We start from the raw sequence: 17998 nt of genomic DNA on the forward strand, positions 1-17998 counted from the left end.
CCCTTCTCAGTGCTCAGGTCTCTGAAGGCTTCAGAAGGCTAGAGGGGGTTGAAGTATATACCTGAAATTTCATTGTGACATTCAGAGGGTACCCAAAATGAGATGATCATAGAGTCTGGATGTAGGACTGTGATTTAGACACCCCCCCACAGCACACTTGCACACAGAGGGTGCCTCAAACTATGCTCACAGAGGTTAGATGTAGGAGTAGGACTGTGACTTAGAAACCCCCCCACAACACATTCATACACACACACTCAATGTTATGTCTAAGAGGACACAGCTTTCAGCTCTAACAAATTTACGATTGCGGAGATAGTAAAATTCTGACTCAGACAGCTTTTCCAGACTACCTCCTACCTCCCACAGTACCTTGTAAACACTGGCTGATCGGGGAGCCCAGTCCTTTTGATATGGTGTAAACTATTGATTTCTCTGAATTTATCATCCTATGTGTCATATTCTTATTGTCAGTGAGCAGAATATCTCATTTGTTTTTACATTTTTTCTTTTCATTTCTTTACTTTTCTTTTTATTCCCCAGTGTCTTGCTAAGTAGACTGGGCTTAGCTGGAATTCCTGATCTTTCTGCCTCAGTTTCCCAAAGTCATATACCAACACATCCAGGAAGCATAATGTTTTATATTCTTTCTTTTGCAAATGTGAATGAACCTTGTAACCTACCTCATCACAAGACAAAGTAGTGGTTTTGTTTGGATGCTTGTTGGCTTGAGGCAAGACCGCCTGTATTAATTGCTTTTCTGTTGCTAAGATAAAATGTCGTGATCAAGGCAACTTACAAAAAAGGAGTCTATTTGGTCTCACAATTCCAGGACAGTCTACAATGTCAAGGAGGCATGGTGGCAACTGGCAGGGCAGACTCCAGAAGCAGGAAACAGAGAGAGAAAATGGGAAGTAAGAGGACTCTATGAACTCTCAAAGCCCACCCCAGTGACATACTTCCTCTAGCAAGGCTCCGCCTCCTACAGGTAACGTAACATCCCCAAACAGTGCCACCAACTGTTTTCAGTATTCAAATACCTGAGCCCATGGGGAACATTTTTCATTCAAACCACCATGTTCTCTTTAGGAAGCCCCACTTGGTCTGGGACTCCCGACATTCCAGAATGACTTTAAAGCTGTGACAATCTTCTGATTCCTGATAGGTGTGATCACGGGCACGGGCCAGCACTCGCATCTGTTTCCTCTTTTTTTTTTTTTTTCTTTTTCTTTTTTTTTTTTTTTTATTAACTTGAGTATTTCTTATATACATTTCAAGTGTTACTCCCTTTCCCGGTTTCCGGGCAAACATCCCCCTCCCCCTCCCCTTCCTTATGGGTGTTCCCCTCCCAACCCTCCCCCCATTGCCGCCCTCCCCCCATAGTCTAGTTCACTGGGGGTTCAGTCTTAGCAGGACCCAGGGCTTCCCCTTCCACTGGTGCTCTTACTAGGATATTCATTGCTACCTATGGGGTCAGAGTCCAGGGTCAGTCCATGTATAGTATTTAGGTAGTGGCTTAGTCCCTGGACTGTTTCCTCTTTATTCCATGGCCACATTATAAAAAAAAAATCCAGTAGAAAACTCAGGCCTTCAAAGATTAGATTCAGAGTTTAACATTTTTTTATGTTTATAATCATATTTTTAAAATATATTCCAAGTTTTTCAGATGAACAAGACTGAGTCATTTCAATTGTTTTATATTTGTGTTTTTATTCTGTATATTGTATGAGGAAGTATGACTGTGTCTATGGTCATTCACATACCACAATGTATGCATAGAGGTCAGAGGACGACTTGCAGGAGTGAGTTCTTTCTTTCTACTGTGTAGGTGATGAGGAATGGACAGCTTCATCGGACTTGGTGACAAGCACTTTTACCCACTAAGAAGTTGATTCCCAAACCTAAACTTTATAATAATTTAGTAGCAGGCCCACAAGGTAGCCCAGTGGGTAAATGTGTTTGCCACCAAGTCTGATGACATGAGTTTGATCCCCCAGGTAGCACGTGGTAGGAGGAGAGAATCCACACTTGAAGCTTGTCATCTGATCTCCATAAACAAAGAGACACACAGACACACATGTCACGACATATACACATGCACCCAAACAAAGAAAATAAAGTACAGTAAACTTTTAATAATTTAGTAGGTAAGAGTAACCTTGAATTAGTAAATCTTCAAGGTAGAGCATGATAGAAATCCATCCTTTCAAAACACAAGCACGATGTTGTCATTAGATGTTGTTTCATTTTTACAGAGGTAGAGATGGAACCCAGGACCTGTTACATGCTAGGCTTTTTAGTACTCTACAATGGAGGGATGACCCCCAACTCTAAGCAACTGTTTCAACTGGAGTCAAGTAAGAGCTTATTAAATGTCTGTCTCATCTACCCAGTAGTAAACATAAATACCACAAGGTTGAGGACCCAGCACGCTTCCACTGACATCATGGGAACCCAGCTCACATCTCTAAGTCTGAGTGTTGAAGGCCACTTATCTTTGAGGTTCATAAGATCCACCACTTGTCACAAAGTTACTGCTTTAAGACTCCATCAACACATGAAAGGGGTCATTTTTCAGACCTGTCAGTTTTCACCATAGCAACCTACAGGATAGTCAAGGCTGAAGGGTTCTCTATTAGATTTTTTAAAGGAAATGTCATACTGGAAAAAACACGTAGAATAAATTTTGGTGCCTTTGTTATTTTGCTGACTTCCAATTTACTGGAAGAGACCATATTTTACCTCTAGCCTGTTTGTGTGGGGCTTCCCGAGTCCCAAGTTCTATAAGCATCTAGCCCTCATTAAAGGAGCTAAGCCTGGGAGCCAGGACAGCCACCAGGGGACCAGAACAAGAGATCATCTCATCCTTTATCCTTCTGCATCTAACTTCTGACTGGAAAAAGAGGTTCAGAGTGCTTCTCTACCTAAAAGTCTTCATACTTACCATGAAGCAAAATGCCTAATCAATCCAGAGGACAAGGTCATAGGGGCCACAATTCATTATCTAGTCACAGGAAAGGCAAAAAAATCCCCACAGGCCTTTATAGTATGAATAGCAAGGTCAAATGAGAAGGGCCTGCAGGCCATAGACCACTTTCTTTCAGAGTACTCTAGACCACAGCCTTTCCCACTCATTTTCCTGATCTTGGGAGAAAACGCTTCTCAGGGAGAAAGGTCCATGGAGAAAGGTACAAGCACCATCTATAGGAAGCACACAGTGTCATGGTTCCAGAGTTATGGCACCTGACAGTTGCTCTGCCACGCCGTGTCCAGAGGAGCTAGCCAGCTTGGCAGAGACAGTGCGAATGTGCTTTGAGACAGATCTCAGAATAAAATGCCATCCCTCGGAGCGTACTCCACTGGCTTCCTCTGCTCCTGCTTCTGATGGTATCGGGCCTTCTGATAGAAAATGATGATGACCACGGTGACAATATTCAGTAGGATGACAAGCAGGATGAGCCAAAATGAGTATCCATAAGTGTGGGTTGTTTTCTTGTTAATGGCATCTGGATAAAGTGTCTGGGACAGCTTTTCGGAGAGATGGTTGGAGTCGACATTCCCCACAAACAGAACCATGGTCAGAAACACAAAGGATGCTGCAAAGAAGATTGAGCTTCATAAATGACACAATGAAGCAATAGCAGCATTCGTGTCTATGCATGTGTGCATGCATGTGAATGCATTTCTGATGTATGTATCTGAATGTGCACACATGTGGGCATACGTGGAGGCCAAAGGCCAAAGGACATTGTCTCCCTCCAGTGCTACCACCTTTTTCTTTTTTTTCTTTTTCTTTCTTTTTTTTTCTTGTCTCCTACTGAAACTGAAGCTGCAATTCCCTGTTTGAGCAGCAAGCCTTTGTGAGCCCCTGTCTCCACCTCACTGCCCACCCAAGACATGGTTACAGATGTGTGCCCCATTCCTGCCTTTTTTCTTGGGTGCTTGGGATCTGAACTCTGGTTCTTATTTCTTTGCAACAGTGACTTTACTCATTGAGCCATCTGCCTATCATTGTGATTTATGTTTTAAAATTATTTATTTATATCTTTATGAGCATGTGTCTGTATCAATGCATACATACATGTAGGTACTCACCCACAGGGGCCAGAATAGGACATCAGATCTCTTGGAACAGGTATTGTAGGTGTTTATGACCACCCACAGAGTGGAGGATGGGGGATTTGAAATCAAGTCCTTACGATTGAGCAGCAGTCATCCTTAACTGCTGAGTCATCTCTCTAGCTGCATTTTCCCACCCCCACTCCAGTGTACTTTTAATATTATTTTCTTTAAGGGGTACATAATCCAAAGGCATTTATTGAGTAGCTACATGGGATTCTATAGTGTTTCAAGACGAAGGAAAATGTAAAAATAAGATATAAGATATAAACTAGAGTCTAGGCATGAAATACTAAATATTATTCTGAGCAGTATCTAACCTCTAGGCTCAGATCCTGTCATTGGACAACTGGTCTACCTTGCAGCTTGTGCTCTAAGGTCACATATGCAGCAGATGTGAACAAGTGGACAGGGCACAGAGAGTGGATATGGTGAATGTGCAAGGAGATATGAATGGACAAACAAGACTTGGACAAGCATCTCAGACTAAAGAAGCCGCCTCCACAAGAGCAGGTGAGGGCAGTGGGTCAGACGCACCGCCAGCTGTGAGGAGTGAGTCCTGCCAAGAGCAAGGGAAGCACAGGTTTTCAAGTGCTGGAGCTGGACTCAGGGAAGTTCTGGACAGCTGCTGCAGGTGTTCGCTCTGCACGACTAAGCCAAGTGTGGCCTTGAACCAGGTAGCATCCACAGCAAAGCAGATTTATAGTTGCTTAGGTGGGGTGAGAAGCAGGTTGGAACCAGGAGACATGAAATCTCTCTCTGAACTGGTGAGAATATTTCTAAAATGATGGTTAGTGATGTCTACAGTGGCTAAGAACATGCCAAAACCCAGTGAAGTGTGTGCTTTAAGTGAGTAATATATGTGGTAGGTGATTCATATATCAGTGATGCTGGAAAAATAATTTTTTTCAGGAAACATAAGGATGAGGATGATTGCTCATGCCCAGGTGGGGTCTGATAAATCAGGGGATCCCCAAGATGAAGTCCTTCTGAGATCCTTAATATGCTGACACACACAGAATGTGCACAATTCAATGACCTCTCAGGCATCAAACTGTGTCCTAACCCAATGACAAGGAAGCTCCACAAATGATCCTCTAAGGGAAGCTAATTAGGGGTGGGGGTTGCGTGAAGAGAATGTTTGAACAGTCCTTGATGGCACACCTCACCCACAAAATAATGGCTGTATTTCTTAATCATTTGCATGAGCAAAAGTCTCATCCCTCTGATGCACCCTCTCACACCTTCATTATCCTTCATTTTCCTCTTGTGAAGTTTCTCATAAAGGCTTAATTAATCATAAAGGGGTGGAACATACACAAGGTTAATGCCTTTATCCTAAAGTGGGTTGTCTGGAGCTTTGATTTGCACAGGGAAGGGCTGACACACATTCACCTTGCCTATCTGGGCACTTTAAAGGCAGATGTCTGGAGCCATGGGCATCATACTGCTTCTGGTTAACTGAATATCCTTCCTTTCTTACTTCCATTCTCCCTCCCTCCCACCCTCCCTTCCTCCTTCCCTCCCTCCCTTCCTTTCTTTCTTCCATCTGTCGTCCCTCCTCTTCTTCCTCCCTCAGTTCCTGCCTCCTTCCTTCCTGCAATACTGGAAATTATATAGAACCTCTTCATTATTTATATTGAAAATAGGGTTTTGAGCTCCCCCTGCAGCCAAGTAATCTTGAACTTGGAGAATCTTCCTGTCTCAGCCTTCTAATACTTGGAAGTGCAGGCTGCATCTCTAGGCCTGGCTAGCTGCAGTTTCTCCAGAGTTGTAGATAAAAAAGAGTCTGGAGAGGGAAGAAGTTCTTAAAGGCTTAGGGACATGGGCTTCTGGCCAGCGGCCCTTCTCTGCTGGGCCATGGTGCTCATTCTCCCTGTGTTCTACAGAATTAAAGAACAAAATGTCAGAGGAGACAGTTTGTGTAGATCTGTCTGGATACAAACTCCTCTCTACCTTAAAATTCCTGAGGCCAACTCCAGCCATACTGGGCCAGTGTGCACTGAGATGTAAGGGGCATAAGCCTCAGGCAATTTTATGTTGTTTCTCTCCAACAGAAAAGAACCAGGTAATCTATTTCCTGTTCTGCCCACTGGGCTAGTACACAACCTGCTAGTCCAGGAGAACGCAAGCCTAGCACCTCAGGGGACTGTAGCATTCTCATTGGCCCCAGGGCCTTAAAGTTGGCCTGGTATCAGCACTCCCCTCAGTGTGGCCCAAAAAGGCCAGGAAACTACATTGTCAATGCTGCACAGAGACCTTTCTGCAAGATCAGCCTCTTGCAAACCAAGTTTTCACTGAATTCTGTAACCCTCTAGATAAGGGGAGAAAATCAAGGCTTTCTAAGGGCATATGAGCACAGAAATCAGCTTACTAAGCATCAGGACAGGCTACACCCAACTCCTGTGGTTGCCTAAAGGCCTCCTCCAGATCCAAGTCAGAATGCATAACTTCCCCTTATCCACCCATTACAAGTGGTTTTCCCTGTCCATAGCCATAGCCTCTCCCCCTGTGTTAGAATATACCCCTTAGGCAGAAGGTAAGTATGGGGAATTTTCTTCCCACAACATAGCCCTTTGTGGCTAGACATAGGCAGGGCTGAGGGGAGACTGTTCAGATTCCTTTTCCTGTTTTCACCCCCAGTCATAGGCCTCTGACATCTGTACAGTCTTCCTCTGCAGAGGAAGAGCGATAAGGCTTCAGCCTCGGGGACCAGCTGGAAGCCCCATGGGTTGCAGACAGGGCAGTACCAGCCCAACCTGGTCTCCTGTCATCTCCCCTTCTAAGTGAACCCACTCCTCCTCCCCTATGTGCCTTAAATTCAGGAGAATAGCTGACCCCGGGCCTAGCTCCAGCATGGACAAGTCTCCTTAGCCAACTTAATGGGTCAATTTATCTATCTTGCCTTCAGAGATTGATCAGGTCATGTCAGTGGGTGAGTCCATGAGAATAGGGCTCAGGACACTCTCCTGACTCCTGGAAAGTGACATGCTTTCCTCTAAAGCTGCTGCTGCTGCAGGAATCCAGGGTGTGTACGGATATCTGACCTTTAAGAGGATTGGATCAACTGTGTGGCCACAGAACACACGCTGGGAAATCACTGTATGCAAGGATGAAGGGAAGCAGACTTCCTATGACATGATCTCCAAATTCAGCCATGCCTAAGACCTCTGCATCTGTTAGCTCCAAGTCCCATGCATGAAACTAAGGTGAATTCACTGTTTATCCTGGCAGTGAGCAAGGCCTGGTGGCAGATTGGAGGGCCCTTGACACTGGGGACCTATATCTGGATTTGTATCCAAGCGTCTTAATCTTTAAGTGTCAGTCCCACTGAGCGAATGTAGGAGCGAATCTTGTACATGGACAAAAACCATGGAGAAGCTTTTGCCTAAGTCAGAACAAAATCTACTCCCCCATCTGGACACCATCCCACCACACAAAATAACAAAACCACCTAGCAACTATCACAGCACTCCAGCTCACTAGAGGAGTGTTGGCCCCCAGATGGCATCCTTTCCTGGCTCTGTGACTTGGCCGCCTAGGTATGGCAACTCTGGTGTCCACGTTGCTCCTTATAAAGGCAAGACAGTGAACAAATGTATGTGCATGTGTGTTCACGAGCATGCATCAGTGTGCATGTGTGTGCACCTATGTGTTGTGTGTACATCTGTGTGCATGAGTGTTCATGAGCATGCATCAATGTAAATGTGTGTACAGCTAGGTGTGCATGTGTTCATGTGTATGCATATGTATGTGTGTGCACATATGTGCACATGAGTCTTCTCAGGAAACTTACCACTGAGTCCATTCCAGGTGTAGACTCCCATAGGTCCCAGGAACGTCTGGTAAGGGTTGCTGATGCTGTTGTAGAAGGTGAACATTGAGCTCAGCAAGGAAGCTGCCAGACTCAGGATCAGGAGTATGATGACCACCACATGCAGGGACTTCTGGGAAGAATTGCTCAATATCCCTAAAACTAAAGCAACATTTGGTGAGTGCCCAGTGCAGAATGCAAATCAAAGTACATCAGAGCTAGAGAAGGCATGCAGTAAACCATTCTTCCCGGAAGCGCAAGCCTGCATGGTCTCTGAGGATGGCTCAGTCAGTCATGTGTTTGATGTAGAAGCCCTGGATCTACGGTCAATCCCCAGAAGCCACTCGAAAAAGGCAGGTGGGATGACGAATACTTGCAATCTCAGTGTTGGGGAGACCACAGAGACAGGTAGATCCTGGGGTTCACTGAACAGCCAGTCTAGTTGAATTGGCGAGCTCCAAGTTCAACTAGAAACCCTGTCTCAACAACCAAGATGAGCATCACCTGAAGAATGACATCTGAAGTTGACCTTTTACCTCCACATGCACACATATACGCATGTGTGTGCACCTATATACACATATTGCCTGCATCTGTACATATAGGAACACACACAAACACATGAGAATGAGACAGAATTCCTCATGGCAGGCCAGTCAGTGGCTCCCCTTGAGGGTGTAGCCACAGTACTGATGGTGGATGTTTATCTTAGCTTTCAAGTTCTAAATACCCACAACATCCTCACCAGTGACCTCTGCCCTCAGAGCCTTGCTAATAGAATAATGGCAGTTCCACCCCCATAGCTTCCCTCTGGGTCTGAGAATTAATTACTCCTGGCAGAAACCCTTAAGGTGGGTCACTGACTCCTGGGCAGTGAGGATTCCATAAACCCTATGGCTTCGAAGAATTTAGAGAGCCAGGATGAGCTGACGGAGAAAAGAAAGCAGGAGAATAGGCTACTGAAAGTGACCACAAAGGTGCTAGCCCACAGCAAGCAGTGTAGATAGAAAAAAAAATGTTCCTTGATATAGCAAATTGGGGTGCCTTCCCTGGGTCCAAACTCTAACTCCCTGGGCTCCAACACTGGAGGCAGCTGGGAACACAACCCTCCGGTCAGCCATCAGACTTCCTTCCAAGCTGAGAGCATTTTACAAAATAGCATTTGCATATCTTATATGCAAGGAAGCTCTGAGTTGGATCTGCACTGAGGGAAAACACAGTGGAGGTGCCCTGTGCTGGAGCCATCAGATCCTCTGAGCTTCTGAGCTCTAGCAGCCATTTTCTAGTGCGCCTAACTCCTCCCCCTCCTGCTCTACTCACACATGAAAGGCCAGACACAGGTGTGCTCTTCCTAAGTACAATGAGGCTTTCCAATGGTTATCAGTGTGTGTGTAGAGATAGTCTATGAAGTCCCCTGGAAAAGGCAATCGACGTTGGAAGCTGCAAGCCATAACAGCCACAAAGGAGTGAGTAAGAACTGACCAAAGGTTTTCTTCCTCTTCCTGTTTTTACGTGGAGACATTCACAGCCTTAGCTCAGCACAGCTTTAAAACAACAGAACTAGCCAGGTAGACCTGGATTCTTAATGTCCAGGGCTGTGTGTGCTGGGAGCGCCCATGGGACAGTAGAAATGTTATCACATCTGCTGAACCATGTCCTACCATGTGCCACCAGCACTCTCTCTTTACAAGGCATCCCTCTCCTTCCCTTCTCCATGCATGGAGCCCTGCTCTGAGGGCCCAGGACTTCACCCCCACTCTGATGCTCACTGTAGGACTATACACTGAGCACCCGTGACTTCTGTCTGATCATTCAAGGAAAACAAGACTGACTCCCCATGGGGCTGAGAGACTTGTGTAAGGAGAGGCTGCGGTGTTGGAGAGAGGGCTCAGCAGTTAAGAGCTCTGGTTGCTCTTGCACTGAACATGAGTTTGATTTCTACTCTCATCTATGTATACCTCCAGTTCCAGAGGAGTCAACACCTTCTTCTGACTTCCATAAGCACATGGTACGTATACATATTTGCAGGCAAAACATAAAATGAAATAAATATATTTTTTAAAGGCATTATCTTCACTGAGGTGACTCCATTCCTTGCCTTTGAACTGTGATTCTATGATCTTACATAGGACCCCAGGATCTCACATCTACCTTATGTAAGAATATGTGTGTACTCATTCCAGTTTGGGTGACTAAAACAAAATAATGTTTTTAATCTTAAAATGTTTCCAGCAACCATTTTATTAATAAAATCATTTTTATAAATATCAGAAAATGAAGCAAATGAATCTAGTAGTACCATTAAAAAAAGAAAAGGCTTGGGGCCAGCCAGTGTCACATTGGGTAAAGCTGTTTGCTGCCAAGGGAGTTAACTGAAGTTCAATCCCTAGGACCTGCATGGAAAAGAAAAGGACTGAACCCCATGAGTGTTTCCTCTGACCTCTGTGTGTGCATGTACCCACACATCCACATCCACATCCACTTACGCTTATGAATATGCATATGCATATACATATACATACACGTACATACACTTACACATACACATATACATACATACACTTAAACATACACATACACATATACATACACATACACTTACACATACATACACTTACACATACACATATACATACACATACACATACACTTACACATACACTTACACATACACATACATACACTTACACATGCACATACTCTTACACATACACTTACACATACACATACATACACTTACACAGACACATACACTCACACATACACATACACATATATATACTTACACATACACTTACACAATGTTTACACATACACTTACATATGCACATACACATACACTTACACATATACATACAATGTAAGTAAATAAAAATGTTTGTTTTTAAGCCAGGTTTTTCTTCACTGGGGAAGAGAAGGCAGAAAGACTAGAAGAGTCAGAAGTTGGGAAGATTGGGGCTAACAATATGTGGTGGACAAAATGCCTTCAGGTTTTTTTTTTTAAGATTTACTTACTTTATTTATATGAGCACACGGTAGCTGCTTTCAGACAGACCAGAAGAGAGCATCGGATCCCATTACAGATGGTTGGGAGCCATCATGTGGGTGCTGGGAATTGAACTCAGGACCTCCCTCAAGGGAGAGGCCTGAAGGCAGCAGCAACACAGGGCACTGGCTCAAAGGGTAAAGGGTAGAGGGGCAGGGGACAGGAGCGTAGTTGCAGCACGTGATATGCATCCCCTCCAAACCCCGGGGAAAGAGAAACAAGTTCAGCACCAAGTGGACCATGACCTGCCACCCTGAGTGTACATTTCATTCCTCAGACGCACAGGGCAAAGCTCAGCTTCCATAAGCAATGCCTCCTTGTTGTTATGGTGACTGAACTCTTCCGCGATTTCTGTCAGTGATCCCTTGGGTGGACTGATCCAAGCTTACATCGTCTGCCCTGTACCCTAAATGAGGTTCTCAAAGATCTGGGCTGGGGTTTCACTTGACCCTGACTTAACCAACTGGAGTCTCCTGCCTCCTTTTCCATGCTCTGTGGAAATGCCATGTCTGGGAGGTTTTGCTTGTACTAACTCAGCATATGCTGATTTTGAAACTGGAGGCAGATGATGTCAGAAGAAGAATAGGGAAAAGCAACAGAGCTAGGGAGACACGCCCAGTCAGAGTCCAGGCTAGTTCTTGTGGCCGTGTCAGCCATCCATCCTGTCAAGGTGGATCCACTTCCTCTTCCCTAGCAGCCAGGGCAAGAGGAAACTTCTTCGATCTCAAGGGAAATAGGTTGGGAACAAAAGAACTCTCTCTCTCCTTGGCAGAGTTCTGTAATCAAGGAAATCATTTAAATATTTAAGTCAAAAACAGAAACTTGAGTGTGAGGAACCTGCTGTGTGTCCCAAACACCTGGAATTCTCTAGTCTCTCTGCCTCCCACACCGACTTACATGTGTAAGTGGAGGTTCATTTGCAAGTGGAATATTCCATTAAGAAAGTGACCATGAAGGGCTCAGTGTATGAAATGCTTGCCCTGAAGGCATCAGGGCCTGAGTTCAGTTTCCCCCAGAACCCATGGTTTAAAAAGAAGCCAGTAATCCCAGCCCTGGGGAACAGCGACAAATGCATGCCTGGAGTTTGCTAGCCAGCCAGCCTGGCAGAATCAGTGAGCCCAGATTCTATTAGAGAGCTTGTCTCAAAAAGCAAGGTGGAGGGAGTCAGAGAGGACCACCCAGCAGTTAAGTATGTTTGCTGTTGTAATGGACTCATCTTCAGCTTCTGGCACCTATGTGGAGGCTCCCATTTCAGGGGAGCCAATACTTTTCCGGCATCCTTGTGTGTCTGCCTTCACATGGCGCACATAAACTTGTACAAGCACACATACACACACATGAAATCAAGAAAAAAGAGGTGAGACAAAATTGGGGAACACGCGATATTGACCTCTGGCTCCCGTGTATATGTGCACACTCATGCACAAGCACTTGCACACACACGTGACATTCACATACACAAAAAGAAAAAGAAAATGTCAATCAAGTTCAGCTTTGCCTCGACCTTCAATAAGATTTAGCAGACAGAATTTTCCAAAGAGAGTTAATTTTGGGGCTGCTGACTCATAGTTTTCTACATACTTGGAGGGGGGGTCATTTGCCTTAATTTTAACCGCTGAGCTATAAAAATTATTTCTGAATTCCCTGCCACCTAGATATGACAGCTATGTCTTTTCAGCTCTTGCCTCGGAACTCAGACAATGATAGCTGAAGGTTTGATGAGAGTTAGCTGGAGCGTAATAACAATAACCCTCACAGCATCTGACAGCTGCTCCCTCCCCATAAAATTAGCAGATACGTGCTGTTCTCTTTCTTTCTTTCTTTCATGGGACAAGCTTTTGCATCAGGAGTCCCCTCACAAATGGAGCTAATTGCCCTGATTCTGGCCGCCCCAGAAAGAGGCACAGAGATGAGCACTGAGCCAGCAGAGCCTTAGTCAGGCATCCAGACACCCAACTCCCTCTGGGTAAGATCCAGCCATCCAGATCCTGCCATCCAACTGCCCTCCACCTCTAGGTCTTGTTTTCTGTAAGTCCATAGACATTGAGTGTGACGGATGATGCTGTCAACTTACAGGATCTAGAATCACCAGGGTAATAAACTTTTTTGCATGACTGTTAGGGAGTTTCTAGATTGGGTTAAGGTGGGAGGATCTCCCTCCCTCCTCCACCCCTCCTGCTTGCAGATGCGATGTGACCAGCAGGACAAACCTTTCCTTCCTTCCTTCCTTAAATTGCCTTTGACAGAAGTAACTAAAACTGGTTCTGTGGATGGGAACAGATTCCACTCCCACCTCAGACATCTGACCACCAGAGACCTGACCCAGTTCAATGCTCCCATTATAGGACATCACAATACTGACAGATCTTAGAGCATGGCCTGGGCCCTCCCAGGAAGTCACAGCTAGCACCTCAGCCTCTTGGACAGCTGCCAAGATTGTCTTGGGGGAAAAATGGTTAACCCTCTGGTTTGGTTGTCTCCATCCCCACCAACTCCTCCTTCCAAAGTGTTCACATCTCTGAGAAGTAGCCCTTCTCCATGAAACACATCCTGATACATGAGATGAAGTCAAAGTGGAAGGTAGGGAGTCTTCATACATTCTCAAGGCATCAGCTCCATTTGATTTTTACCTTGCCACTCATTCCTGTGCTGTATTTCCGCCCTCATTTCCGTTCTGTTTAACAGTACAATGTTGAGGTCACAGAAAAGAAATAGAAACCAGTGGAGAGTCAGGGTGAGGAGAAAGCAGATCAGATGACAACCCACTGGTGACAGTCTTTGGCCTAAGTGCAGCACTCTGAGACCACTGAGCCTGACACTTGCCCCCAGCCTGCCTTGGCTCATTTGTAAGTTTGTATCCTGAGCTGTCTGCAATAAATCAATTCCAAGCAGCCTATCACCAAGGGGCTTGAAAGCAATGCCCAAAGCATGTGTCAACCTTGTATCGGGCCAAGGGAAGGCTCCTAACCTGAGTTAGAATTACAATCGGTTTGTCCTAAAATACCTATATATTGATCGCCTTTTTCATGGTTTCAGCAGAGTGCTCAACAACATTGACCTCCTGGGAAGAAGGGCGATCGGCTCACCTTCTCTGAGTTATGCAATCTAAGGCCTCAGCCCTGGAGACGTTGCCACCCACAGGAAGGGTGGATCTTCCCACCTTCATTAATCCAATATAGAAACTCCCTCTCAGACATGCCCAGAGGCTTGTCTCCTAGGTAACTCTAGTTTCTATCAGGTTGATAATCAATGTTAACTGTCACACCTGAATTACAGATCGACTAAAATGCTCTCCACAAGCTCAAATTTTCAAGGCCCAGCCTGAGACACTGTTTTAAGGGCTATAGGAATTTCCCGAGACACCAACTGGCTACTAGAAATGGATTACTAGGCGTGGGCCTTTGAAGGTTATGCCCACCCTTGGCTCCAGCTTGTGCCCTCTGCTCTCTGGACCACACAATGTGAGGAAACTGTCTCACTCAAGGCTCTGCCATGCCTTTCCCACCACAATGGGCTGAAATCCCTCTGAAACCATGAACTAAAAAGAAACCTTCCCTCCTGTAAATTATTTCTCTCTGGCGTTTTGTCATAGCTACATGGAAAATAATGTATCTAGTAAGGTTTTTGTTGTTGTTGTTGCTGTTGATGATGATGATGTTGTTGTTTGTTTTGTTTTAAACAAGAAGAATGGGACCCGAATCGGAAATTCTTTTCATTGATATGAAAGGTCAAGTGTACAGATTCTTCGCAGCACCCAGGAGATTGCATCTCCAGGCCAGAGTCTGTGTCGTGGTAACGTGGCTGTTTGAAGTGTTAGTTGTCTATTAACCAAGGGACCAAGATCAAAGAGACCTAGTGTCATAGAAAGAGAAACAGCATTCATTGAAATGCCAAAATGATTCTCTAAAGATACTCTGTTGGGTCAGGGTGTAGGCCGATTACTACTGGAGATGACATTCTGAGGGATCCCACATCCAAATGACACATTGTCCCATTCCTGCCTGCCTGTTATAAAGCACCCAAGAGCCAAACTTGGAGGAACTAGGAGGCGAACCCTTGCGAGTGTGAGCACAGGTCTTCCTAGGGGTCCGCAGAGCTGCATTCCCCAGCCTACCTCCAGCTGTTGTGGAGACTTGTATGGGTTCAGGGCAGTACCCTTCAGGGGAGGAGGAGCTTCCCCTTGTTCTAGACAGGAAGCATGTCACTACAGTAACTGTGTGCAAACCCTATCAGTATCTAAGTCTAAGACCTTCACCATACAGCAGATATTTTGAGCTGAAGTCATACAGCTGGCATTTTAGAAGTAGTAAAGACCATCATAGTGGACAAACCACGACCAATCTAGCCAGTCTAAGTTCATTGTCAACCAGGTTCCACAACAGAAGTTTTCCTGACAGGGGCTGACTGGACATTGTCTCCATTCATTGACCTCTTGTTGTCTCAATGGGTTTGACCCTTTAAATCAAAGCCGATTGCCCGGTCTGCTCTCTCACCGAAAATCCTGTAGTCTAAATAAACACAAGAGATCAGACCCCCGTGCAGAGCCTGATAATATAAGTTACTGCCTGAGGATTTCACTGTGTCCTGGCCTCAGCCACAGAGCTAACACACCTGACTTCTCAAGGGAAGCATCAGTCTCTAAGTGCTGAACAGGACATTGCATATTTCATTTTATACAGGTTTAATTTTGCTACCAAATGATTGGCTAATGATATTCACAGCAACCCTGGCTTCCTGGCAGAAGAGCATTGTGTCTTATTATAAATACTGGATTCTGTTGACAGGGTAAGCAGCAGGAGTTCCTTAGCATTGCCTACATATTCTAGGCATGACTTCTTGTCTGGGAGAAGTGTTTACATGTTCAGTGTTTACCACAGTCACAGGTATGGAAAAATCCCATAGTCTCTGGGTGGCCTTAGATGCCATCCAGCAATTGTGTAGCATCTTCCTCCACTGAACGGTTGTTGACCCTCCATAGCAATGGGAGGTTGGACAATGGGGGTGGGGTGGGTTATAGTATGGCTTTCCAGTAGCAACGGGTAAAAACAGAGTCAGGCACAGGCAGCACAAGCATTCTGCCTGTTTCTACACTGAGGGGAAGGACCTAGCTGGCACTGATTCTAAGCTTTGCTCCCCTTGACTGTAGCTGTCCCTCCTTTCCGGACACCAGAATGTCACTCCCAGTCATGTAGGCCTGACCTTCCCTGACCTTCTCTGGGCCTCCTTAACTAGAGACTCAGGGTTTCTGTTGAGGTCATCAATTTCTAGATGGAATCAACTGATCCCAAGTCAACACTGGAGATTTCTGTCCCAAATTTAAAGCGCTTAAAAGTGCCAGAGGATTCACAAGCAATCGTAATTTTTGGTATTTTTGGTTTCGAAAATGATATTACTGAGAGCTGAAGAGCACTTTGAAATCCGAGCTCCTGCTTGTTCTAAAGCAGGTCTCTTCGCCCTCCTAAAAGGTTGTGGCTAGCACGAGGGGAGAGGGAAACAGCTGAAACCTCAAGGAAGATGTGCTGTCCCTACCACTCAAAGATATGGTGAGAGCTTAGAGACACGTTGCCCTGGGTTTATAGAAACCATTTTACTAGCACAATCATAAACCTGCTAGAACTCCATCCCGGAGTACAAGCACCAAACATTACACAGATGTAAGGCAGTAGATGGTGCACAGTTAGAAATGTAATTGTTCCAAACAGCTGTATAGACCCACACTGTGCAAAGTAAAGTCCACTTACAAGCTTCGTAATGGGTAATTGTGGTTATTACCATTCAAAAACCCTAATGCTACGTCTGAAAATCCAACACTCAACTATTCTCTATAGTTTATTTTGTATCTATTGAGAGCAAGACATTATTCTATCAGAAATGAGTAGCAAACAGGAAATCCTATAAGTAATAGGATTTCTAGGAATTAGATTCCATTTCCTACAATGAGACACTTCAAACACAAAAGTGTAAATTCAAGAAGCTGAGAAAATTATTGGATGTTGATATTGTTTCCTTTACATTTTCCCTGTGCGGTTCTTCACGAACTTCTGGAAGGAGCTGAATGCCCCACGTCAAAACCCATGGTCAGTGTCATTTAAAATGCTGCTCCTGCTGACTATTAAACACCATAAGACCACCATGTACTCTAAATTAATTACCCACTCATCAGTAAACCAAATAGATACCATTCAAGCCCAGCGTCCGATAGAATGCTTTAGACTCCAAAGATAACAAGATAATTGGAGCCATGAGTTCAAACAGATGATAAATATCTTCAAAATTATGAGTTAGTCCAATGATAGTCTAACTCGCGACTTCAGAGGATTAATTTTGAATTGCTATTTGGCCCAAATATAGAATGGTGTGTCTTACCCATCCCTGCTATTCCCATTCAAACTGGGTGGTCATTTACCTTCAAAGTTTTTGTCCAGCTCTTGAAGGCCTTCGTTCAAATCTTGACTACTCGTACCACGAAAAAGCCCATAGGTGATAGCAATGGTACCATTGGAGATAGTGTCTGTGAAGAAAATCTTGCTGGTGATCCATGCCTGTGTCCCCAGAATAGAACAGATGACAACAACTGAGCCCAGGCTTGTGAGAAAGCCAGACAGGAACATCAACGTTTTCTGTGTGGTTGGCATTTTCTCAGGAAGAAAGCTCCCCAGGATAAGACAACAGCAATCTTAGAATATTTGGGGGCCTTATCATTTGGGATCCAGTGTTTAGAAAGGAAGTCTAGCACTTAGTTGCGAATGTAAGACGTGCGTCTTTCTGGGAAGTTTTATTCTACTGAACATTGAACTGTGAACAAGACCATAAAGACTTTCAGAAGCTGAACTTTGGTCTAGCAGGAACGGTTGTTATGGCTGCAGCCAACCAGCATGAAGAAGGGCTAGGCGCTCCTTTCAGGGCTTCCTCGTTCACATGACTGGTTTATAACCTTTATCATGATGTGGAAGCCAGGTAAACCTACAGTGTCAGGACATAACTTGAATTCTCAAATGATGAGAAGAGACTTAGACCAC

At 44.8% G+C, this 17998-nt stretch overlaps 1 protein-coding gene across 1 annotated transcript; it reads right to left on the reverse strand.

Annotated features, from left to right (window-relative positions):
- Positions 1-2115: 2115 nt before the first annotated feature.
- Clrn3 (clarin 3) lies at positions 2116-17739 on the reverse strand. The gene is made up of 3 exons (NM_001014026.1): positions 17386-17739; positions 7916-8095; positions 2116-3596 (listed from the first exon to the last, which is right to left on the reverse strand). Exons 1-3 carry the CDS (start codon positions 17612-17614, stop codon positions 3325-3327), a joined length of 681 nt encoding a protein of 226 aa, NP_001014048.1. The 5' UTR covers positions 17615-17739; the 3' UTR covers positions 2116-3324.
- Between the last annotated feature and the right edge of the window lie 259 nt (positions 17740-17998).

Source organism: Rattus norvegicus, chromosome 1 (assembly GCF_036323735.1).
Source record: "Rattus norvegicus strain BN/NHsdMcwi chromosome 1, GRCr8, whole genome shotgun sequence".
Lineage (NCBI taxonomy): Eukaryota > Metazoa > Chordata > Mammalia > Rodentia > Muridae > Rattus > Rattus norvegicus.

Coding starts and splice junctions, on each gene's coding strand:
- Clrn3 (NM_001014026.1), bottom strand. CDS start 17,614: ATGCCAACCACACAGAAAACGTTGATGTTCCTGTCTGGCTTTCTCACA. Junction 8,096..17,385: donor GCTGGACAAAAACTTTGAAG/GTAAATGACCAC, acceptor ATGTTGCTTTAG/TTTTAGGGATATTGAGCAAT. Junction 3,597..7,915: donor CACCTGGAATGGACTCAGTG/GTAAGTTTCCTG, acceptor TCTTCTTTGCAG/CATCCTTTGTGTTTCTGACC.